General features: G+C 42.5%; 1 protein-coding gene across 1 annotated transcript in view; it reads left to right on the top strand.

Moving 5' to 3' along the window:
- slc25a21 (solute carrier family 25 member 21) overlaps positions 1 to 24,894 on the top strand; it is a 79,547-nt gene that overhangs the window by 51,264 nt on the left and 3,389 nt on the right. The window contains exons 3-8 of the mRNA XM_084013436.1: positions 3,406 to 3,454; positions 14,859 to 14,942; positions 21,215 to 21,281; positions 21,969 to 22,028; positions 23,604 to 23,711; positions 23,813 to 23,977. Coding sequence (XP_083869562.1) covers positions 3,406 to 3,454; positions 14,859 to 14,942; positions 21,215 to 21,281; positions 21,969 to 22,028; positions 23,604 to 23,711; positions 23,813 to 23,977 — 533 coding nt within the window. The remainder of the gene's footprint in view (positions 1 to 3,405; positions 3,455 to 14,858; positions 14,943 to 21,214; positions 21,282 to 21,968; positions 22,029 to 23,603; positions 23,712 to 23,812; positions 23,978 to 24,894) is intronic.

Here is a 24,894-nt window from a genome sequence, read left to right as displayed (position 1 = left end):
ATGGGACACAAATCTTTTTAATGAAAGAAAAAATCGAACAATCTTAAATGGGCTATTGATGAATCTTAAAAGCCTCCCTGCACAAATACAAGTTCTTTGTTACATGTTAATACCTGTACCTGACAGACACAGACCGAAAATGGCCTCTGTGGTAGTTTCCCACTACAGTAGGTGTCTCCAGGGCCGGAAGACCACAGTTTCTGTCGTGGCTGGTAATTTATTTTTTATATTAATTTCAGTTATATAAATGCAATGCCTTCTTCTGCAGCTTTTTTTGTAGCATGATTGACAAGGCACACACAATATTTTGTTCTCTCTTTCTTGACTGGAAAGACTTAATCTGTCAGCTTTACATAAACACAGAGAGCATTCGTAGCTGGAAGTTGTTGGGACATGAAGTAAATCACTCAAGTAACACGAGAACCATGTGAGGGTGCATTATTTCTTTACTTCTGGTCGGATCAGTAGTCAGTTAGGAAGTCTACTAAATCACATCGTATATTGAAAGTGGCAAACCTGTTACTCAGCAACTTAGACAGAAATAAAAACAATGTACATGTGAAACAAGAGGATTACTATATGTCATACGAAGGTCAATTTGCGATAATGCTCAGACTTTCTTTGCCTTTTAGTTTTTCTACAAACAGCTGCTCACCTCATCTGCCATCAGCTGATCTTTAGGAGGAATGTCGTTGGACAGATGCTCCAATAAACACAACCTAGTTTTGCATTCATGCTTGTCATCACTTAATCCTCCTGCAGCTGACATCTTGGAGATACCACATGCACTGCTAACTGACGTTAAACTCACATCTACAGACGCCGTTTCACACAGTGCACTTGGACAAGAATCCCTGACAGCCTGAGACCTGAACTCAACACGCTGAACTAATCACTGTATCTGAATGGCACAGTGGGGCAGGCCTTTTAATTAGTAAAGAGTGTTAACTACTGTTACCTTTCTAAGTTAATGAAGCGTTTGGTAACCTGTATCCTTTAGAGTTCCTGTAATCTGAGGTTTACGATGAGGCCCAAGATCTAGTGTGAATCATTTTAAGTGAAGTGCCCAGATGTGCACAGGGGCTCTGGTCACTTACAGGTATGACTAGCCATTAGCAGTGCACTCCTTTGATGATTGGGAAAAAATATTGTAATTTCATTTATTTTATTGCTTGTTCATGATGGAGGAGCAGCAGACACATTACTTCCACCATAATAATCTGGGATAAGGCAAGGCAACTTTATTTGTATAGCACATGTCATACACAAGGCAGACTCAAAGTGCTTCACATCATGACATGTCATACAACAAAGTGAAAAAAAATAGAAGAATTAAAAGAAAATAAAGGCAAAATTAAAATGCATTACAGAAAGACAAGGAGAATAAAAACATATTTGCAATAATTAAAAACAGTGCAGACATTAAAAGATTTAGCAGAAAGCTATGGTGAACATAAAAGTTTTCAGTCTAGTTTTAAAAGTGGTCAGAGTTGGGGCAAGTCTTCCATCTTCAGGAAGTTTATTCCAGCTATTTGTTGCATAGTGACTAAATGATGCTCTCCCGTGATTGTGGTTTACTCTGGGAATCACTAACAGATTTGCAGATAAGCATTAGGGTTTTGTTTCTAACCTTACCTCTGTGGGTTTATCTGTTCCAGACTCAAAACAATTTTATACATTTCCTTTTTGCAATTGTAAGAGAACCTTACCTGTTCCCAAGTATGGAAGGTAATATTGGCTCCACCTCGAACGGCTACAGCATTAATAGTAATGTTAATAAGAATAACCATTCTGCTGCCTAATAAGTACTTTTGATACTTTAAGTATGTTTTTTTTTTATCTAAGTTCCCACATGCTCACCGTAAGAAACCTGTGCGGAGCAAAGTAAGACATGCAGCACAAGAACCTTGTTTTTCTGCCTTGACGTTTGAAGATCAAGATTTTAGTTTTTTGTCGTCTTGTTTTTTCTTCCCACTTAGTGGCGTTCTGTTTCTATGAGATTGCAGAAGCTCTGCTTTTTCCCCGGACTTAACTCTCCCACCACCCATAGCCTGTTGGAGCATGTTCGGTCACTTCCCAGCATCTTTGTGTTTGCACAGGCTGATCGAGCAGGTTTGGTTTCTTCGCGTAATCCGATTACCTGCTGAAAGATTTGATGCGCTTCATCTTCACCGCAGGCCTATTAATAGCAAGGCCATAAAATGATGTCTCCAAAGCCATCCAGTATTTACTTCTTTTCAGTGCAGTACCATAGTCGGTTCAACTGAGCCGTGACGGATGGAATTCTGTTCGACTCTGCTGGTAGCTTGCTTTAGTTGTTCTTGATCCTGCCATTTGTGCATTTACATGCAACTGTAGACAAAGTAATTTTTTCTGTGGTGTTTTACTTGATAATTACTTCCCTGGAAAAACCCCAGAGGACGCACCCTTTTTATAGACAATATGTTTAATTGAGCAAATTAGAAAGAGTCCATATTGCACAGCAGCTGTGTACACACAGAGTGGAATCTGCACGGCACCAGGAAAGGGATGCAGTGAGAATTGCGAGTTTTAAAAAAAAACCTTGATTGAGTCAGAAGGCCTCTCTGCCAAAGCAGTGGCTTTTCAACACAGATGCACATAGTTAGTGTGTGTGTGTGAAACCTCAGTTCCTCGCCGATCAACCCGCCTGCATTGATTCTCCAGCTGCTGGCACGTTGCTGATGTTACTGGGTTTGCTTGGATGATATGGTTGGTGGCTTCAGCCCTTCAAAATGCAGAGAATTACAGTCACTCAGAGGAATTTTGGAACAAAAGTCTCTTTGGATCACTCGTTCAGACCCATGTTCTTGCAAAGATGGCACAAGACTCAAAACACCAAGAAGTACTGAAGTGGTTGGCATTTAAATTAGGCAGCGTGATAATCCGCATGATGATAAGGTTCTGGTAGAAGGTTGGCAGGCGCTGGTGCTGGTTGTCTGTCAAAACCATTTGGTAGCTACAAGAAGTGCATTTGTGCAACACATATACTTAAAAAACAACTTTAAAATGTCTGCTGTCTAAAACTATCTACACTGCTTCGTCCTCTCTGTCCTGCTGTTATTATAAAAATGTCTAAACTCATCTTTTATCCATTTTTTCCTTTTTATCCAAACTTACAAAGTGAAAAAGACAACAAACTTTAGGAAAGTTAGGTTGATCCAAGGGCAGATTGTTTTTATTATTTGGCTAGAAAGGTTTGCTACTTCTGAATCTGAAGTTCCGGTTTCACTTTGTCTCTCTACAGGTTAATGAACTAATCGTATTAGCAATAGTGCGTTCACAACACGAAAGAGCCTTTTGAATTGTCCTGAAAACTGAGAACCAGCATTCGCTTCAATGTTCATGGTTATAAAGTGACTTACCTTGACTGTTTCTACCTTCCAGGTCTGGTAGAGATCTGCTTGATGCATCCCCTGGATGTCGTGAAGACAAGGTAAGCCACCCATTTAAATTCACTCATATTTCGTGGAACTTTACCGAACGTCTAATCTACTAACGAGAACCTGTTGGTGGGTATATATAAGTCTGTGCACACCGGATGCACTCGTTCCCCACACAAGTGGGCAGCAGTGCCAAGAGCCTCACACATTTTGTGGAAAATGAAAAGCATGATTTTACCCACACAATGTCATTGTTATTATTTTTATCTCTGCAAATCACTCAGTTTTTTACCTTATTATTTAAGTTAAGAATAAAGAAATGTTTCCCCTTTTTGAAATGGGCTCTGGTTCTTGTGAATGAAGCTGATTTGGAGGATCAATCAGATGCCACTAAGTGAACCGGCTGTGTCTGATAGCTTGTTTTCCTTTACCTTCTCCTTTTTGTGTGTTATGCAAGAGTGGCAGCAGTCTTGAGCTGTTGAGTGATCAGGAGCCTCACACCACAGTGTCTCAGCCGGCCATAAACAGGTCGTGGGCTACTACTAAAGCTTTATAGTCTTTCACGGGCCTAGCCAAGACCTCTGGCTTCGTTTTTACCCCCCCTGTCCCATTCACTACTTGTCAGTAAATTGTGCCGCTTTTTCTGGCATTTACGGCAGCAGTTTCTTGGTAAATAAATTGCTTGGCGTGCCTTTTAAAAAAAGTGAGATGGTTGCACTTTGAAGGCAGTGCCACCACCAGAACACAGAGAGGGGAAACGCGGGGATAAAAGCCAGGGGTGAGCGGTGTTGTATTAGTCGATATTTGATACTTTGAAGGCACACAGTGTGATTTATGGTCATGTGTAGAAACTATGGGGGTTTATTACAGGTAAGGCTTGAGCGCTGCCTGTCCGTCCTCACACGGGGTCAGGGTTAAAAGTGCACTCACTATTTTCTTTGTAACGCTCTTCCTTAAAAAGCAGTAAAAGCTGCTCTAAAATTGGACAGGTTTATCTGTTTGTTTTCTGTTTGTGTCGCCATGTGTTTATGTTGTTGCTGAGAGTACATCTGTGTAAATTGATTCCTTTTGGTCTTGGATCTGGGTTTGTTTGTTTTCTACAACGCAGTGGTCTTTCTTCTTTTTAATTGGGACCTTTTTTAGATGATTTCAAGGGTGTCCAAACAACAGGAGGTTACTGCTTATTTTGAGTGGCAGACGTACACACGGAAACGAACCGTACACGTGTAGCTTTGCATGCATACTGTACACGCATGTCCACACACTTTAACATCCACACATGAATTCATAAACCGAGCATACATACCAGCTAATTGGGACACTGAGGGAGCTGAAATCTATTAGCAGGAACCTTTGAGCCGAGAGTCAGACACAGACACACCTCCACTGGGTCTCTCTCTCTCAAGCATGGCTCTTATTAGGCACCGGCTCCTGCTTTAATGTCCACCGGTCCAAATTGAACGGCAACTGGAGTAAATTTACTTTTTTCCACCAACTCAGAATCAAAGGGATTTCCCCCCCTTTCTCCCTTTTTTCCTTTTTTTTTTTCCAAGGTAAACTTCACAAAAGGTATACCTGCTTGCAAGCTGATGTTTACCTTTTTTTCTCCTTTATTTCTATCTCTCTCCTCTTTCTCTGAAGGGGAGGAGGGGGAACTAATTGCAGGTTTAGGATTAGCAGCAGTTGGTGTAGAGGCTTCACCACCAGTAGCCAAACACTACTTTTATGAATCCAAAAAAAGTCAGGAGAACTTGGCAGTTTTTTCCTTTAAACAAATACTGATTCACCTTCCAGGATGACTGTTTTGGCAGATAAATGAATAGCTGTGTTCCACAGATCTGAAAAACAGGTGACCTGGAACTTTCTACGTGATTGATAGCACAGTTTGGATGATATTTTTAAAGGATCTGAAAGCAAGTCCATTATAACAAAAAGTATCAGATCAGGATATCTTTTCAAAATACTGTTGGCCAAAATGCTTAATAGTGGAAAGTATTTGAGCAGACCACACTGGACCTTGCTTTAGATTTGGGACGTAAAAGACTTTCTGCCTTTGTTGTTGCACTTTTACTCCCTGTTGCGTGCTCACTGACCAGTCGAGCCATGACCCCTGTTACTCACCTTTGCTAACAAGTACATCTATCTTACATCTGAGGGACTCCTGCAGAGCCCACCTTCCATCAGTGTGACTTACAGCCTCTTTCATCGTTGTGAAAGAGTGTGCAACTTCATATTGGCCATTTTAATGTACAAGGATGCAAAGATTAAGCTGGTTCAGTGTCTTGCTTAAGACTTCTTTTACTGGATACATGGCCTTTAACAGCATCCGTTGTAATGTAAAGTGACCTTTTTACCAAAGGGCAGTTCCACTTGTAGGACTGGTACTAACACGTCTGTGAAGATACCAAGTCATCCAGGACTGCAACCATCAAGTATTTTTATTAGAAATTAACAGTTTGCTAGATAAACTGCAGGAAATAGGGAAATGTTATTATCCCACGTGCTTGTTTTTTAAATAACAGTCCAGACCTCAAAGATCACCAATTTACAATGATACAAAACAGAGAAGTGCATTTTCATTATATGACTTCTTCAGTTCTTTTTTTTCCATTGACAATGTGCACGCATTGAAGCGCAGACCAAACATGGTCTTGATACAACCACATCACGTAGGATGAAAGCAAAATGCCCAAAATCATTTGGGGAATAAAGCATGGTATTTTGGAGAAGAGTTATGTGCCATGATTAGTTTTTATGAAGTATTTAAAATTTAGGACAGCTATTTATTACAGATGTAACTCCATGTCTGAGACAGTTCCGTTTCTTGTTCTTTGTTTCCTTATCGTGAGTCACTCCAGATAATCATCAGCCCAATATGTAAATTTAGCATACTTTACACAAAGTAAACCCTTAATTGCCCCTGACCCTTCCGGCCCTCCACCGTGGACTGGGGCAGAAATGTGGGGGGAGGACGGAGGGTGCGATGCGGTGTGGCGAGGGAAGGTAGTCGTCAGTTTAGCAGAGAGAGGGAGACAGTGGGACCGGAGTTACAGCTTTTCATTAACCTGGAAACCACCTAGTTACATGGTTCATGGGCTGGTCTCAGCTCACTTGGAGGTAACAAAGGGTGTCGGGCGGCACTTTCTGCAGGGGGCTGTGTGCTCGGGGCACCCCATCTGACTCTGATCAGGTTCTCCCTCTCATTAGAGAGTTGCACTGAGCCTGCGATTCCCTTCATGTCGAGATCCTGTTACACGGAGCTCCACCCTTACACATTCATGCGCAAACATACGCACGCTCAGCTGAAAGCAGCTTCCCGTCACCCTTTTACTTCCGCCACAAAGCGTGAAACCACGCCTCCCTCCTGTTTCGTGTCTCCCCGAGCAAGCTCTTCCGTCTCCGCGAACGCCCCGCGGTTTCTACGCCGTGCACACCATCTGATGCGTTTACCCCAAAAGATTTATTTTGTGCAATAACTCGACGGAGCCGCCCTTTCTGTGCCTCTGTTCTCCATCTGTACACTTCCTTTCCCTTTTTATGCTTTCCCATTCGGATTCCTTCTTTTCCCTTGCCCTTGTCTTTTCTCTCTCTTCATCCAGCTAAACTCCTCCCACTGATTACTAACTGGTCGTAATGTTGTTACATTTGGTCTCCTATGGTTTTAAGTTTTCAGCAAACATCTCAGTTAGCCTGTTGCTGAATCAGCTCATTTTAGCCAATAAAAAACATATTTTAGCACAACGCCATGTTGAGTCTATTGCTTAAATTGCCCTCTTTCCTTCTGAAACTGTGCTCTGTTGAGTGCTTATGTAATGTTGTTTTAAATCCCGGTTGTACATGTGTTTTAGAAGATTTGTATTGAATTATGCAATTCTGTAAATTGTATTGTATGACATGGCTGTCAGAGTCATTGCAAACCACTAAGCCTGCCAGTAACCTGTTTCAAGCCTGATTAGAAAAACCTGGTACTGGCCCTTGCTCATGGCAGTATCCATGGCAACACTTCCTCCATTTGGTCACAGCACGCATGAAAGTGTGTCCCATTTGGGGGGCTAGAAAGTGATCTTTGATGAGGGCTTTGACAGATGACGTCCAGTCTTTTTGGCGAACACGGGACAGTGTCGAGGATGGCCCAAAGGCTTCACCGTTCCCTCCCCCTCCCACCACTGTTTGCCCCCAACTGCTTGGTGAACCCCTGTGCACTTATGGAGGAATCCCTGACACAACCCTCAAACAGCAGGGCACAAAGCAGCAGCAGCCTGATAGCTGATCTTGCCTTGTAAAGGAGCAGGCAGGTCAGCGGTCGTCAAGCCGGCTTCTAATCCCTCCGGCTAAGACACTGCAGGGCAGGACTTTACTCACAATGTAAAGCCAAACACACATGCCGCCTACACATAGGACGACCCGAGCTATGTCTGTGCATCCCTTCAGTGCACAAGCATTGGTAAGGGTTTACATTTAATGCCAATGCAGAAAGCAGACAGAGAGGAAGGCTGTGGTGGTTGGATGGAGCTGTAAATCATCCAACAATCATACTGGTGATAGAACACTTGCAATTAACACACATTTTTGTTAGCGTAGCATCAGCCAGGGTCCGACAACTATCCAGCTCCGCTCTGGTCAAACATTGTGTAATAGTGATACTTGTTACCCAGAGAGGTTGGAAGGAGATAGACATTAAGATAGACAAAGATAGTGGCCGATCCCTCCCACCCTGGTCACAAACTTTTTGAACCACTCCCCTCTGGCAGGAGGCTGCGGTCCATCAGGACCAAAACCTCACGCCACAAGAACAGCTTCTTCCCGACTGCAGTGGGCCTCATCAACAAGGTTCGGGACCCCCACTGACAGACTCTAACCCCCCACCCAGTAACTACATGTTACACTAACACACATCCTGGACTATTATCCCTGATCATTGCACATATCATCATCTCTTTATATAGTGTATATACACTGTGCACATCCAGTTATGTTATTTTTTGCACTCCCTGCACAAACTGCAATTTCTATTCCAGTACTTTTTCTCTTTTTTATTACATGTTTATTGTATGCACCATACACAACAAAGACAAATTCCTTGCAAGTGAAAACTTACTTTGGCAATAAACCTGATTCTGATTCTGATTTCTAAAATGTTATGTTTCTACATGAAAACCTGCGGAGCTAACATAAAAACACAGCAGCTGTTTGCAACAGTAAATAAAGGCCTGCCCGTTAATTTTCTTCTTTTTCCATCACCAGGTGATGTGATGGTTCTGCAGGTTTTAGCCTTTATCTTTATTATTTTTGCTGCTGAATCAGTTTGACATCCTGGATTACACATATTATATATCCTTCTGTCTGCACCTCTCTGAAATGCCTTTGTTTTTCAATAAATGAGGTCATCTTTATGCAGGTAGTGCAGCATGGTCACTCTGACAGCTTTGACAGAATAGCAGTGGTGGGTTGGGCTTAAGGACGGTCAGTTATATACCATGCAAAAGAAAATAAATCCCAGAAATGAAGTAGAGAAAACAAAACTGCAAATGAGGGAGAAAATAATGAAGACAATTTGACAATTCTTTGGAATGTAGAAATTGGGCATCCTGCTGTTCTAGCAGTATATAATGCTTATGATGTAACTGCAATGTCATTTCGATTCATTTTAGTGTCAACTATGTAATAAAAGCAATATGCCAGAAAAATAAACTTTTAGAACCCAACCCATTACTTTTAATGTTGCGACAGATGTTGCTGCAGTCACAAATGGATGACTAAATGAGAGATTTCGGCTACAGATAGAGGTGCACATGAAGAGCAGATGTGTGTGTGTGTGTCGTACTGGAGCACCTGTAATCATTATCAGTGAAGGGGTTCACATTCCTGTACACTAATTACAGAGTGGAGGTATTGTTTGCTTTGAATTCACTAGTCCCTGACTGCGCTACAACCACAGTGCTGCCCCCCTGCCGCCCAATCTCTCTCTCTTTATTTTTGACTCTCAAAACTCACACATGCTATGTCTATGTCCTTTATCCAGCCTTCATCACCCTTTTTCCAACCGCTTGCAAGCAGCTTTTTGCACTTTTGAGCAAAACCAACCGTTAAGGGCTCAGCGTGGCCAAATGTTAATGGGTACACACATTCACAGTCTGAAATGACATTGTGGATAGATCTGCAACAAAACACAAGAAGGTGATGCCTGTTCTGTGAACACACTCACAACTACTACATGTGGCCATTGCACAGCACATGTGTTGTTTCCTTCAGCTTGCTCCCTCATTTCTTAGCTTCTTCCAAAATACAGTGGCTATCTGTTTTTTTTGATGAAGTTGGAAGAGAATTGACTCCGGTGAACCACAGACCAGCTACAATTACATGTGTAAGTGCATTGGTTTGCTGGCATGCACAGAATTACGAAGACCAGGGCAAGAACATTACAGCAGGCCTTCCACTTCTTCCATAATTGCTCGATCTTTGCCTCTTGGTCCTAGATCCACTGCTTATGTATCTCAAGCTAGTTTGTAAAAGCTTGCATCGTTTCTAAAACGGATTTAAAGCATTTAAATGCAGAATCTGAATATTGGACACGCCTTTGGTATCAGCAGTGCATTGGTTTCCGTTTGCAGAGTTAGTATTGACCAATCACGAGTAGGCTTTGGGTGAATGCTACTTTCAAAGGTTTACACCACTTACTGGATCTATAAAACTTAATGTCACTCATGCTGCACTTAGAATAACTGGATCTAAGGTACAGGATCTGCTTGGCATGCAGTAAAAGTGACTGTCTGAACTGGCCTTAATTCTTCATTCTTCCTCAGTAATACCAGTAAAATAATGTTATGTGGCTCCAGTCTAAAGAAGCGTTACAAATGTTTATATAGAATAAAGACTATAACAGGGAGCTGAAATAACCCATTTCAAAGCGACAATAAAGGCCTCTGTAAAGTCTCATTTGTTCCAAGCATCTGTGTGGTGCTTGGTGGCGCCCACAGTCGACTTCTGTGTCTCGGCCTCTTGAGACAGGGCTGCGACGAGATAATTCAGTGTACTATTAGTGACTCTCGGGTTTCTTTGGAAGCATACAGGGCAGTTGACTCGTGTCTGGAGTGCACTGTGTTATAGCCGGTTGGTACCTGCTGTCAGCGGAGTCTCTGAAATCCCGCAGCCTCTGCTCACATCAAAGTGGCCGTTACTGTCGCTGGACCGCACCAGTCTAGCACCGGGTGGCCCAGACCTAGCTTGTCTGGCCTGCCGTCATCTGTCATGCCTCTCTCTCTCTTTTGCATTTTTCTCCTACATTGAAATTGTGAATGTTTGGTTCCTGTTAAAAACAGTTGATAAATATTAGTTTTACTGTTATACTGTATGTGATATACAGCAAACATGCTAGAATTAAAATGATTGCTAAAACATTGGCACCGTTATTTCAGTTAACAGCATTTGGCAGAGGTTAAGAGGCCCCAGTTTAAATACCGAAGAAAACCATCGTTGTTCAACAACTAAATGGAAACTTCCGTAAGCGTACTCCATTTTTTCCACCTATCTGCTCCACTATATTAGCAGCTTTCTTAATTTGCTGCAGTCCCCTCTTAACATATAGAGTGATCTGTCAGTCAACCAGGAGTTTGTAATGCTCAAAACATGTGAGTCTCCGTCTTGGCCCTTCCTAGCCCGTCCTCACGCTGTTTTATGCAGCTCTTTTCCTGCTCTAACACACTTACACAGCCTGATCTCGGGTCACTGGGGTCACAGTATATGAGCAGACATCTGGACCGGCGGACTCGTCCCAACATCACCATAGGGAATCGAAGGAGTCAGTTTTATCGGAGTGAGAAAGAATCCAGCGACAGTGGGATGTCGTAGCACTTTTAAGAGCCGGAGGAGCCTTTTTTCCCTCGCTGATACCACGCCACAGCAGCCTCCATAACCCGGGCCGTCCCAGGTCCAGTTGGTTTGTGGTGCTGGTGAAACCCAACCTGGCCTGATCCAGATCAAGCTCTGGCAGCCTGCCGTGTCACAAGCACCAAAGGTTTATAACTTCCCCTCTGCTCCCATCTTGTGTCTTCTTCCCTCCGACTTTACTTTCCTCGTGCTCTCTCCAAACCCAGCCAGTCTTTATTGGCCTCCTCCTGCCACGCTCAAACACGCTTCCCTTTAACAGGTTTGTCATCGATTCAATATATGGATATTTGTTTTTCCTCACTTATTTTATTACACGTGGTTGTGGAGGATGGAGGTCCAACATCACATTCATGTGGGAGTGTATCCCTTTTTTTTTAAAGCAATAACTCAAAACATGCTCAGTGCTTAGACATCAAGTGTCATGCTCATTGTTTTATGTTCTTTTTATTCGACAAACACACTTTTCTTTAATCGGCTCTGACGACCACTGTGTCAAACCAAGCAGCCACTCGATCCAAAGGAACCCTTTTTATTTATGGCTACACTCTTTCACCCTGAAGCACGGTCGGATGGCTAAAGTCACGATTGGCCACGTTTCCCATGTTGGACCATTTAGGTCGAAAATGTGCTCTTAACCCCATGTACCAATGCAATGGACTTCTACCATCTTTATGATCCTGCTCATTAAAATTAATTGTCTGGCTGTAAAAATAGATTTGCTCTTCATGTTGCCTTCTGGATTGTCTTATGCACTTCAGATAAGCATGAGAAATTGCTGAACTTTTTATCTGTTCTCCTATGATTCACTTCTTTTTCTTCAATCATATATTTTTCCTCTCTCCTTTCTTTTTGTCAGATCAAGGCTATCACTGTAGCAACCAGTCCAAATACACAGCAACACACATAAATCATAATGTAGATATTTGGAGAAAATGGCACAATTTTTAAATATTACAGCATAATAAATAGCATAAGATGACTACCTGTTGTAGCTTAGGTCATTACTTCTTTATGTGACGTGTTAATTTATATGTTGATCCGTCTGAATAGCTATAAATATGATTTCATATCTGTCTTATTAGACCTTAAATTTTAAAGTGAGTAAGTCATCAAAAGGTGCCACTGAGGGAATACCCCTCATTTAATAGGGCATATTTTTAAGAGATCTCCTAAAAAGCATGGCCTGCCCCTTCTTTAAAAAAGTAGAACCATCAAGCCTCTGCCTTTTGATGAAACCCCCCTACCCCTTTCCCATAGGCATTTTTTTTTAACACCATCATTAATGAGCCTCACCTTAACATCTCGTCCTCTGTGGGGTGACAGCCCGTCTTGTTGGCCCCCAGTTCGAGCCCATTACCACCGGGGTCTGGGAGCGGACACGGTTTTGTAAGGCCCTCAAACGGCGCGTTCCTCTCCATAAAAATACAAAGAATGGGGCTTTAGCCTGCTACGCCGCCCTCATTTACCTTTTTGACTTCTTTGTGGACGCCTAGAATTTGTACTTTTATAGGTGGTGGAGGTCAGGTGGGCGAGGTCTTTGGGATTATTTACCCCTGAGTGCTTGTCTCGTTCACAGAAGCACTAACCTGCCCTCGCCTTCACCCTCACCTGGGAGGGTGACTGTAAAGCACAAACACGGGGAGAGTGGGATAGGGTAGGAAAGGTAAGAAAGGGGTACTCTTCATGAACTCGCAGATCTCATCACTTCTGAGCATACGGCAGCTCTGCTAGGTCTCGCTGATGATTGAAGGAGATGCTCTGAGCAATGTCTTTTAAAGAAGCCCCAGGGTGTTCTTTGGGTCTTCTGTCTGCGGCGTTTACGATCCGCATGGCGGACTCCCAAGGCCAAGTGACTCTGCCAGAGCCATGGAGGCCATCTTGTGCTCTTCTTCAGCCAACCAGTATATCTTCTTACTCACTGAGGCTTTATTAACAGAAACTAGAGCAGTTTGTCTCTACAGATCCTCTAAAGCTGAACATTCAACCTGGACTGTTTGAGTCTTATTTTCCACTGATGGTTGCTGTAAAAAACATGAAATTAGCAGCTTCCTAGCCAGGGGCCTGACAGTCCCCCTGCTGCCACAAGTTCTTCTGGTCCTCCCTATTATCTCCCACTCCTTTTGGCCTTGCTTTTTGGTCCCTGGCTTTTATGGCAGGGTAGGAGAGGGCCATGAGGAAATGAGGTGACCCCGGGGTCACAAGTGGAGTCAGGGGGCTGGAACTGGACTACGGCCCTGCCAACCCCACTCTCTTAGGGCCGGTTCGGGTCGAGGCAGGCAAAGCAAAAGAGACAGTGGTAGGCTATGGACAGGATCCCTTCCATCCTTGACCCCAGCATCATGTGCCTTTAATTAAGCCAGATTTGAATATGTTTACAAGCCCCAGTAGTCTTAAATCTTCTAGGTCTTTGCCCTGCCCCTTCCCTACCCCTTATTCCACCATCCCCTCATACCTCAAGCCCTTCTTTTTCTTCTTCTCTTTAATATGGTGTCAGACATCTATTTATTATGCTGTTTTAACTAGTTTTCAGCAACGGGTTACAAGCTATTTGGGAATCCACCAAATAGGATTTGAGGGACACCCCTCTAAGATGTTAATCTGTTAGCGATATGAAAGGCCGCTCACCCCACTAAACTCCCCCTCCATTGGAACCCGGGGGCCCTTTATGGCCCCATCAGGCACCCGCATGGACGACTTACTGCTGACCTTGTGACCTGGCAGTTGAAGCCATATGAGGAGGGAATCTTTCTCTTGTCTTGCTTCCTCCTACTTGCTTCACTTCTGTTTCTACCATCAGGATCCTTGATGTTCGTCACGATTTGCGGGGAAATGATTCTCATCCCAATTATTCCTCAAGTTATCGTTATCACATTTTGAATGTTTTGTTGATCACTGAAATGAATGTGTTTAAAATGTGTAATCTCATCAGACCTTTTTGATGGAGTTTGGTTGTCTTAGACATGCAGGAGTATGTAACGTCATCTCATCATCTCAATACCTTTTTAAACTGTTTATCTCCAACAGGCAAAATGTAATAATTCCTTCGCCACCAACCGGTCTCTCGTGTAAAATATTTACACTCAACTCGCCATCCTTTATTAGTTAGGTACCAGCATGTTTGCTGTATAACAAAAAGTCCTTCGACTGGCTCCGTCATATTAAAAATGTACACGTAACTGAAGGGCTGTTACAGTTGGCTTAGTAGCATGTTAGTAGTTGAAAAGCTTTCTGCAAAAGGCCTGGTCCTGGGGAGTTGGGTGGCTAATTGGATCATTTGGGTTAAATAAATGTTTAAGTTCTCCCCTGCGCTGGGGGGACCTGGTGGTAGGAGCCTCTCATCTTAGCAGAGCAGGAAAACACAGCGGATGAAAGGGAGAGGGGGCGAAGTAAGGAGGGAAATGAGCTCATTTTGTCATTTTTGTTTATTTTTCACACAGGTGTCACAATGTAATATGCACAGTGAGAACAATGCAAAAATAAAGAAAACTAAAAGGGTAAAGTAACTCCAAGGTTACTAACTGCTTTAATGTTTACAGTTTGGAAGATTTAATGAGACCTTTGTCATTGCAGGTTCCAGATCCAAAGGGGAACCAGTGACCCCAACAGCTACAAGAGCCTGGGTGATTGCTTCCGGACCATCTTCCGCAGGGAGGGGTAGGATATCCAGTCTTTTCCAACTACGTCATTTTTTAAAAAGTCAAAAGTTAGTAGAGCAGTTTCTTCATAGTGCAAATGAAGTCAGACTTCCTGTTTTCCGAGGGAATGAGTCATTTCTCAATCTTCTCTCAGATGGCAGATATTTTATTAGTAAGATGGCTTTAATTTAATGTAATCATTTAAAATAGGTTGTCTTTCAAAGACAAAACTTTCACAGGCATAAAAGCATTTTTTTAAATAGAAAATAATGTATGTTGAGATATACATGAGCATTTATAAATGGCGTTACATGTACTACAATACAAATGAATGTAACTGTTATTTGCTGAGGATTTAGCTTAATATATATGAAGGCCTGTGTGTCATCAAAAATAATCAGCTGAGGAAATGATAGAAGTGGGAAATGCATGTGTTGTGAAATATTATGAGTCAGTGCTGCTTTATTCAAACCCCACTAACGAGTGTGTTGGCGAGGTGGTCTAGTGGCTGGAAAGCTGAAAGGGGTCCAGGTTTACAGCTATTTTGTCTATAAACAGCTCACGGAATTATCCCGCAGCACTAAACGTGTCTTAATACACATTGTGCTTCACATTGGAGAATAGTGCAGCCGTTAATGGCCTTAAACATAAATGTAAAGCTTTCTCAAGTACCTAAAGGCAGTGATCTGCCGCGCTCCCTCCTCCGCTGCCTGCCCTGTGACAGGACTGTGAGACAGTGCAGATGCAGGGGAAAGTGTTTGCCACTCGTTCTGTTTACGGCGAGTCGACAGCTTTACAGCGGATATAAAGTTGATCTGCTGCGAGGTGTGAGTGAGCGCAAGGGGAGAGGGCCGCCTAGTGACAGTTGGAAATCCTAGGTTGGCTGTGGTTCAACAGACACAGCTATCGTGCTACAGTGGCTGTGCCCTCTTCACCCCCCCAGACACACACACACAACCACACACACAACCACACACAACCACACACACACACACACACACACCCCTATACACACTTTACCACACACCCACACACACACACACACACACACACACACCCCTATACACACTTTACCACACACACACACACACACCCCTATACACACTTTCACAAATCGAATGCCTTTGTGCCTGCATGCTTTTCGGGTGTGTCCTATGGGAGTAGGTCAGCCTGAATTGTCTCTGAGACAGTAAAGCGGTTGTCACACTACACGGCATCAACTATGACAGCCATTTGTCTTTAGGCTGCTCAACAAAGCGGTATGTGTCAGTCCCTCCAGACGGAAGATTCACTTTCTTCGACCAATTATCACTAACAGTATATTTTTGCTGAGGCTGTAATCACTCCCCCAGTAGCCCATTGTGGATTGCCTCCAGGCCAAACCACTTAGTTATAATTTATACAAATAGTATTGGGCCCCACTGTTGTAGAATTATTATTAAAAATAAACATATCCTGTCAGCTTATGGCAGGACCGGGCTAACACCAGGCCCCACTCTCTCCCTCGCTCTCTGAGGTGATGAGGGAGGAAACCTGAACTCTCTGCTCGAGCTCTGTGATTAGACTGAAGAAAGACATGGAAATGGCAAGAAGCTAAATACCTAAACTCCCCACTAGTCAGTTAATACTGAAGTAGCCTCTTGGATGAGAGGCAAAACGTCTACAAAAACCTAAAGCAAGTCCAGTTGCCTTCAATAAAGCCATCAAAGACCACATGACCTGGATGAATGAGAATCTTCAGACACAATAGCCTTTGTTTTTTTATGTAGGAGCAGGATACATTTTGAATGCTTGTAGTTATTAAGAATTGTTTTTGTCGTGTGGATTATTTCTCTTAAAAATATAAACATTACCTTATTAAATCTGGGAAAATATGAAAGCCTTAAATCCTGTTGCTGAACTCATAAGTGTTTGACAGTGAGCCGTGCTCTCCAGCACTTGGTTGGTGAATTGCCTAACAGGCCACACTTTTTTCTGTTGCATGTGGGTGCAGCAGCCATGAGCATGTGTTAAGTGTTTCCGTCTGGAGGGAAACAAAAAGACTCTATTCTCGAGCATTCTTTACCAGTGTGGTATCCAGAGCCTGGGTCGGGACCCAAAGCACGGCCACAGGAATATTAAAAGGGTCCATACATTGCAGCAGAGTGCACTGGCCCATGTACAGTACATCAGCAAATTATGCCGGGGGGGGGCTTATTCCAGCTGGGACCACCCATACATATATTTAGTATATATATACATGTGTATGGGTATACATATATATACTTTCATGGAAGTGTGAAGAAGAGCAGAGAAGCGTGCCCACCAGGTCATATACCGTATGTTTTTGATATAATGAAACCAGTATGGTTTGTATAAAGCAGCAATCATGTTGCACAAATAGCTCAACATTTTGGAGGCTTTTTCATTTCTTTACAAAGGGTTACATGTGGATTTATCACCTCAGTTTGGGACATTGTATGTGTTGTATGTGAGCTCCAGAGGTGCTGGTACTTTGTCACCTTTGAATAGAATCAGCCTAGCTGTTCCACTAACCTAAGCTAGCCGGCTGTTGATCTTTTCATGCAACTTTCAGCAAGAAAGCAAATGAGCATATTTTACAAACTGACAAATTATTCTTTTAAACGGTATGTTCAACCTTTTGAACCTTTTTGTCTGTTTCAGTAAAATTATTCATAAAATATGGTGTACATACAGTACACATTTTAGGCAAAGTTACCATTTAATTTAATCTTTAGGATTGCCCCAAATTCACCAAAATATGATAAACATTTGATCACCAAAAATACAAACATGTCCAGTAAACCATTATCAGTAACCCACCTCTGAATCCCCTCTCCATATAGAGCACTGTTATTATGTATTTTAAACTTCTCTGTGCTACCTTTAGATGTGAAGTAATTCTTCTTTCTGTCTCATGATGATCATGTGCATCATGATCAAAGTACGTTTTGTGCCTTTTTTTATCTGGTGAATCCTCATCACTGCTAATCCTGCTGTATTGTTTCTGTGGCTACAATGTCAAGGTTATACTAGACGCTGGGAAAATGAAAATATTTGCAGATGAAGCATGCCGGTTGTTTACATGTTAAAATGTTCCCTGGGGCAGCTCATATTTCGCCACAGCAGTGGTGTGAAAATTAACACGTCCGCTGAAGGAAATGATCTGTTACTTTTATGCGTTTACCCATTTCATCTGTTAAGTACTCAGATTTTTCTTTTTGCCTCAATGATGTTATTGGTTGGTTTGTTTAATCGGTCGTGTCTGTGTAATCCTGTCAGTGCTACGCTGCTCTCCAGATGGATGGGGGGCTGTTACAAAAGGAAAGGTTTATGAAAATGAAAGACAAATATCACACACACACACACTCTCACACACACACATACCCTCGCCCTGTGTCATGAGGGCATTTGTTTAGGAAAGCCAAAAAGGGATTTAGTAGGTACTTTACATTGGAAATCAAATTAGGATTCAAATGATAGTCTCTGACTAGAGGCCATATTTGTTCTGTAACAAATTTCACTCCTCCTTCATCACCTGAAAGCTGCCCAGCCTGACCACACCCGGGAAATCTGTGGCCACCATTTGCATGGACAGAGAGAGCAGAGGGAAGGGTCTCTCCGTCAGACTGAAATAACTTGTTGACACAAACAATTCAAGGGATTCATTTTTAGCTTTGACTCATCCAGAATCCCTTACTCTTATTATGAGGGCTTGATTGCCGAGAGCCAGTGCCATTTGTGTGACTTAAGGTGTTGGGTTGGCTCTGTCACCTGATGACAAGTGTTTTGATAATTAGTTGTGGTTCACTGCTGTTTTTGGAAGGCGGCTTTGCTGCTGTGGATTCTGTGCACAGTGTTATTGTCTGTCCTTCTTCTCAGGTTATATTCAGTGGGAATGTGTACCAGCAGCAGAAGTATTTACACATGAACCCAATCGACCAAAATCATCTCTGTTGACTCGTAGACAATGTTGCCACAACAGATCTGGTGCCACTTGTTCACAAGATACAGTCGGTCACGCCACCGTGCCCTCTTTGTTCACAGAGCTGTGTTCAGTATCAATATGAACTCTCTTTTACTTCTCTATGTGCTTTTCATTTTTTATTATTGTCAACACTGAAAAGACCAAAACCAGCCCATCTCTGTCTCAATACGTCCCTCCGCTGTCTGTAGCTCTGAGCGCCAAGACCATTCAATCCTCATGAAAAGTTCCCCTTTAAAACGGGTCATGAATATTTACTAAAACACTGGGTATTTGGTTTCTTGCACATCATTCAAACAGGAGTAAATTGTGTATTTTTGTGAACTATTTTTAACTCCAGTGAGCATTTACTGTACAACATGTTGACCCAGTGGTTTTATAACTGATCCCGAGATCCTCATTCAGACCTCTTGGTGTGAGAGGTTGCAGCGTATACAGTATATAACCAAAATAGTTCTTTCCTCCAGAGCTGAAGGTCAATGTCACGTTCAAGGACATTACAAGAACACTAAACAGCCTCAATGCCAATGTATCTGAGTATGAACAAGTTGCTGCATCAGGATTAGAAATGGCACTCCTGTGATTCTTCTATGAAGCTGCTGTATAGCCCAGCCCTGTGTATATGCTAAAGGTTGGAGATAATTATTTAATTGAACCCTACAGGGCCTTGCACACTGGGTCTAACACTTATTAGTTCCAAAATGTAGGACGATGATGTTGTGATCACACTTGTTTAAATATTTAGACCTGTCTTGCCTGTTTCACGTTGCGGCAATCCCCTTAAAACAACATTTAGGAATGAGAAAAGTAGTTTGCTGTTGCCAGTGACGGTTTGTTATCAACACAACGGCTAATGACTCAGTAGTATCTGATGCTTCAGGTGTATTGTTTCACAACTGGGGCCCGAGCAAGTTATTAGTGCCAACTATTGTCGTAGGTGAGGTTTGAGAAAGAAGGTTTCAACAAAAAGTTCATCCAGAAGATATTTTAAATGAGTCCACTACCTGAATCATTTTTTATCTGAGTGACTGCTGGTCTGACATCATCCGCCTGGTCCTGTCAGTGTGAAACCACACCAAGCCCCATCAAATGAATACTGGGCCCATGTTTTCACTAAATTGCCGAGTGGGGAAAAATGCACATGTATGCGTTTCTGAATGTATACACAATATTTTTGTGCTTCCTGCAAAACAGAAAACATGCTACTATCTTCTTACACATACACATGATGGAAAAATCATAACTTCCCCTTGTTATATTCCCATGATTCATCCACCTGAATAACAATACTCTTTGGTGTCGGAATATGTAAAATTTAGGTTTAAATATTTCACTTTTAGATTGATAAATTCTTTGTATATAAAACATTGTATAGTTTAACTCAATACATTTGTATACCTTTCAAAAACATCTAAATGTGTGTAAAAAGTGAATTAGAACGATCGAACCAGACTGACCATTTACTCTGTAAATGTACTCCATTAAAATGGACTGCTTACAACATACTGTGTGTAAAACGCAGCCATAAATCTCTACATGCATAACTCACTGTATCATTTTATAATTATCTGCCTCCAAGTACACTTTAAATCATGGCTGGACGTATGATTGAGAGAAGGCAGACTGACAAATTTACTAAAATTATATAGCTACCATCTTTTGAAACATCCAGTATATCAAAGGCTGAAATAAACTCTTAAATCTTTTCCTCCGCAGATTCCTGGGGAGCTTCATGCCAGGGTTTTGTGGTTTGAAAATATATGTCGGTAGTTATGTTGCCAAACGGTAGCAAAATACTTTCACTTGCCTTTCCCGACCATTGTATTAGTTCTGCGATCTGTATTTCAGAGATTTTAGCTTTTACTGTGTAGCTTCAACTGAGTATCAAATGTTTCAAATACATTTGAATCATGGATTCCACCACTTCACAACATGCTACAAATATCAATGCAATCAACGGCTGCTTTGAATGAGGAAATAAACACAGCATGCATTCTAAAAAATAAACATTAGCATGTTTTGCAAAATGAATAAAACTGTAATGTAACGTTTATTGTACATTATTAGAAATGGGTTATTCAAATCATGAAAAGCAGCATCTACTTTGTAAATGATATGGAATTATACAATTTAGGACGATTCATGTGTTTATTATGTTGATTAATTGTACAGTCTATAAAATCTCAGTATAAAATAGCAACATCTTCAAATAGTTTATGTCCAACTGACAGTCCAAAAGCAAGTATCAGTTGTGTTCAGTGGTCAAAAGATGACGATAATAATAATCTTTTATTTTCTCTCTCCAGAATCTTTGGCTTCTACAAAGGGATCCTGCCTCCGATTGTGGCTGAGACCCCAAAGAGAGCAGTGAAGGTGAGAGAGAGGATGTTCACGTTAATTTGTAGAGAATCACAAAGCTGCAATGCAGTGCTCGGGCTCCTGTTCAACTGTAAACTCCCTTACAAAAACATTCCAACCGCAGTTGCTTTAACATGGTACACACATGTTGATTAAACTCATGACGTCTTCCTCCATGTCTGCCTCGACCTCAGCCACTCCTGTTTGTACTGTTGGCCTGCCTAATATTGACTTACAAGCATTTACAGCAAGCCTTTTCCCTCAGCCTCCATCTTTTTGGATACATGTTTGTAGAAAGGCTTACAGCATATAATTGGTGACACAAAGGGAGCCTGATGCCTGGCATGGAGCTGCTCTGTAACGAGATACTGGAGACAAGGATGTGAAAAGTAAGAGTGAAAAGTAAGCACTCGCACTGAGAAGATGGGGTAATGGCTCACACACCTGGCAAAGCTGGTTGATGGTGAGAAACGTCTGGAGCGAAGAATTAAAGCTCCGTTTAAAATGCCTCTGCAGGCGTTTTGCCATTTGCTCAGATAAACAAATCAGTGTCTCATGATTTGTGACCTTTCTCTTACTACAGAGATAGTGGTAGCTGCTTTTCATACTGTGTGTGTATATGTGGGTGTGTATGAGTTTGCGGATGTCAGTTTATGAATGACGCTGTGACTCTGACCATTTATCCTGATCTTCCCTCTGCAGTTTTTCACCTTTGAGCAATACAAGAAGTTGCTGACTTTCACCCCTTTGTCTCCTGGTGTGGTGAGTCTTTTACACGCAGAAACTCCCGAATACACTCTCACTTTAAAAAACACACACACCCATGACCATGACATTTGCATGCATCTTAATTTGTCATTGCCTGTATAATGTGGAGTTAAGTGTTTGCTATTTTACTATATTTCTATCCCATTTCCATTATTGTTAGTATTTTTTTATTTTTCTCTGTACTCAGGGTCTCACTTGTAAATGAGACCTCGATCTCAATGTAACTTTCTGAATGAAGTGTATAATCTGAGAGGTTTAAAGCGGAAATTTGTGAATTCGTCACACAAAGTCAGTTTCATTGGATATCCAGTGTGCTGGAGTGAAGCCAAAATAATGACAGATATATCACCCTACCCTCATAAAGAGTATGTTTGGAATTGGCAAAGGCCAAGCAGAGAATTACACCTCAGGCCATGAATCTACAAGTGGTTTCCTCCGTGACCAGTCTGGTTTCTGTTATATTGAGTCAGAGTTCTCAGGAAGACAGATCTGTGTCGCTGGGGTGTGGCTACCTATTCAGGTGGCAGCCAAGTGTCAGGCGTGATGGATGGCTCACCTGCAACTCAACGCATAGGCCGCCCCGGCACGGCACATATCCTGGTCTGTGTTTCTCCAGTCATTGGTGGAGAAATGTTTACCTGTCCCATCCATCATGCTCTCCATCTCCTTCTCTATCTCTTCATCGTTCTCTTTCTCGAGTGCCTCCCACCCCCCCCACACACACACACACACCCCCCCCAGAGGCCCTCGCGTATCAAGTACTGTAATCACATCGGATCATCACTGCGAGTGGATTACAGATTGGATCCTAATGGCACTCTGTCTCTCCCTTTCTCTCTCCCCTGTTCAGCGTGGCACAGCTGAATGCCTTCACTCTGATTAATGAGGACACACACAGTAATAATACAAATAAAGAATTAAAACGTGGCTGGCTGGCTGTGTAAACATTGCGAGGCATGTCTGAGAGGATGGGTCCCGGGGCCCTGACAGCAGGATAAAGAGGCAGGAAGAGTAATGAGCTATAGACACGTTCTTGACATGTTCCCATTACAGCCTCTCTGTGAGCACGCACACACACATGCATGCAGACATACGCAGCCCCATGCAAAATGCATGCAGTGTTGTAACATCCACTGTTTACATTGCATGCCAGGGTTGTACATTTAAAATGGTGGATAATGGACTTGTTGCCTCTGGTGTGATTGTGTTTTATTAATTTGACCTTTTTTTAAAGATGAATCTTAAACAGCTTGCTCACATTCATATTTCCTCTCCTTTCATTCACCTTCCTTTCCCTCTTTTCTGTCATCTGAACATTTTGTCAAATAACAACAAACACAGGTGTTTTCTTCAATCATTTGTCAAATGACAACAATGCCAGGCGTGACGGAAACAAATTTCCATTTTAGCTGTGACAAAAAGACTCGGGGAACAAGTTTCTGAAAAAACAAAACTGTGATACGCCATTGAGCTCTTGTAGCACGGGCACGTCTATATCTTCGCAGCCTATATGAGTTTGTCTTTTCTGTGCTTTCTTTAACCAAATTGTATCTGCCCCCCCCCCCCCAGGCGCTGTCTGTAGCAGGGCTTGGCGCTGGCTTGACTGAGGCTGTTGTTGTCAATCCGTTCGAGGTGGTGAAAGTCAGTCTCCAGGCCAACAGAGACTCCTTCACAGAGGTCGATAGAAATAAAAAACTGTAATGTGTTTTCTAGATGCCCAGTGGGTTTTTGTCAGCATGTGACATGTCCTTCTTTTGTGTTTATTCTCTCTCATACAGCAACCCTCTTCATTCGCTCAAGCAAGGCGCATAATTAACACAGACGGCTTCGGACTGAGGGGGCTGAATAAAGGCCTAACGTCGACACTGGGACGCCATGGCGTTTTCAACATGATCTACTTTGGCTTCTACTTCAATGTCAAGGATGCTATTCCTACCAGCCCGGTAATACGCCAATGATCACACTCCGACCTCCAGTGCAGTTTTTGGTTTTTGCTATAAATACAACTCAAGCAAAGTGACACTTCAGCTTTGCGTTGGTGTTTGTAACCTCGACTGCACCTACTTTTTTTTGCTAACTTCAGGCTATATGATGCACACGTGTCCCAGCCACCTTGCCGGGGGGATTGCAAGTGTTTGACAGTGTCATTAGTTAACCAGACTGCCCTGACGAGGAGGAAGCAAAAATCAGAGAGGAGCTTGTAAGATCAGCCCCGCTAATACCTCGTCTGTTTGCTCCTCATAACATCCTCAAAGTTTCAGATTACACATCCGGCAGCGCCTGATGGCCCAAACAAAAGTTAATTTTGTTTAATGGAAACGTTCCCATACGGCAGTTCCATATGTACAAACCGGAGCATTAGATTAACTCCAATGAACTAATTGGAAGCAGACAACGGTGCTATTTTCAAGAGGAAGGTTACAGTGGGAGCCAAAGCTCTGCTATATTTTCAACATTTTTCCAGTGACGCATGTCACAGAGTGCAGAGAAGCAAGTGGTCATCCTCTGTGAATGATAATTATGCGGCTGGATGACCCAAATAGCTCTCTTCTTAGATTGTGGCCGTCGCTTTTGGGAATGATCCATCGGTATGTATGCTGATGGAATGATCCTGTTTGTGAGAGACGTACAACGGCTATTGTTGAGGCAAAATAGGATAAATATTGTGGCGTCCGATAGCTTACAGGCTGAGCTGTTTGTGGTGTTTCTCCAAAGCCCCATTTGTCAGTAACGTGAGCGATGAGCTTGCAACTCAAACGCGTCCATAGTCAAATTCAGCTGGCCGAGCTCCGGCTTCTCTCATATCTCTTATTTCAGTAATACAGAGGAGGCAGATAGCTCACTGCCATCATTCACAAGT

The sequence above is a fragment of the Eutrigla gurnardus genome (genome assembly GCF_963514095.1).
Source record: "Eutrigla gurnardus genome assembly, chromosome: 7".
NCBI lineage: Eukaryota > Metazoa > Chordata > Actinopteri > Perciformes > Triglidae > Eutrigla > Eutrigla gurnardus.
This window is presented reverse-complemented; position numbering and strand designations above follow the sequence as displayed.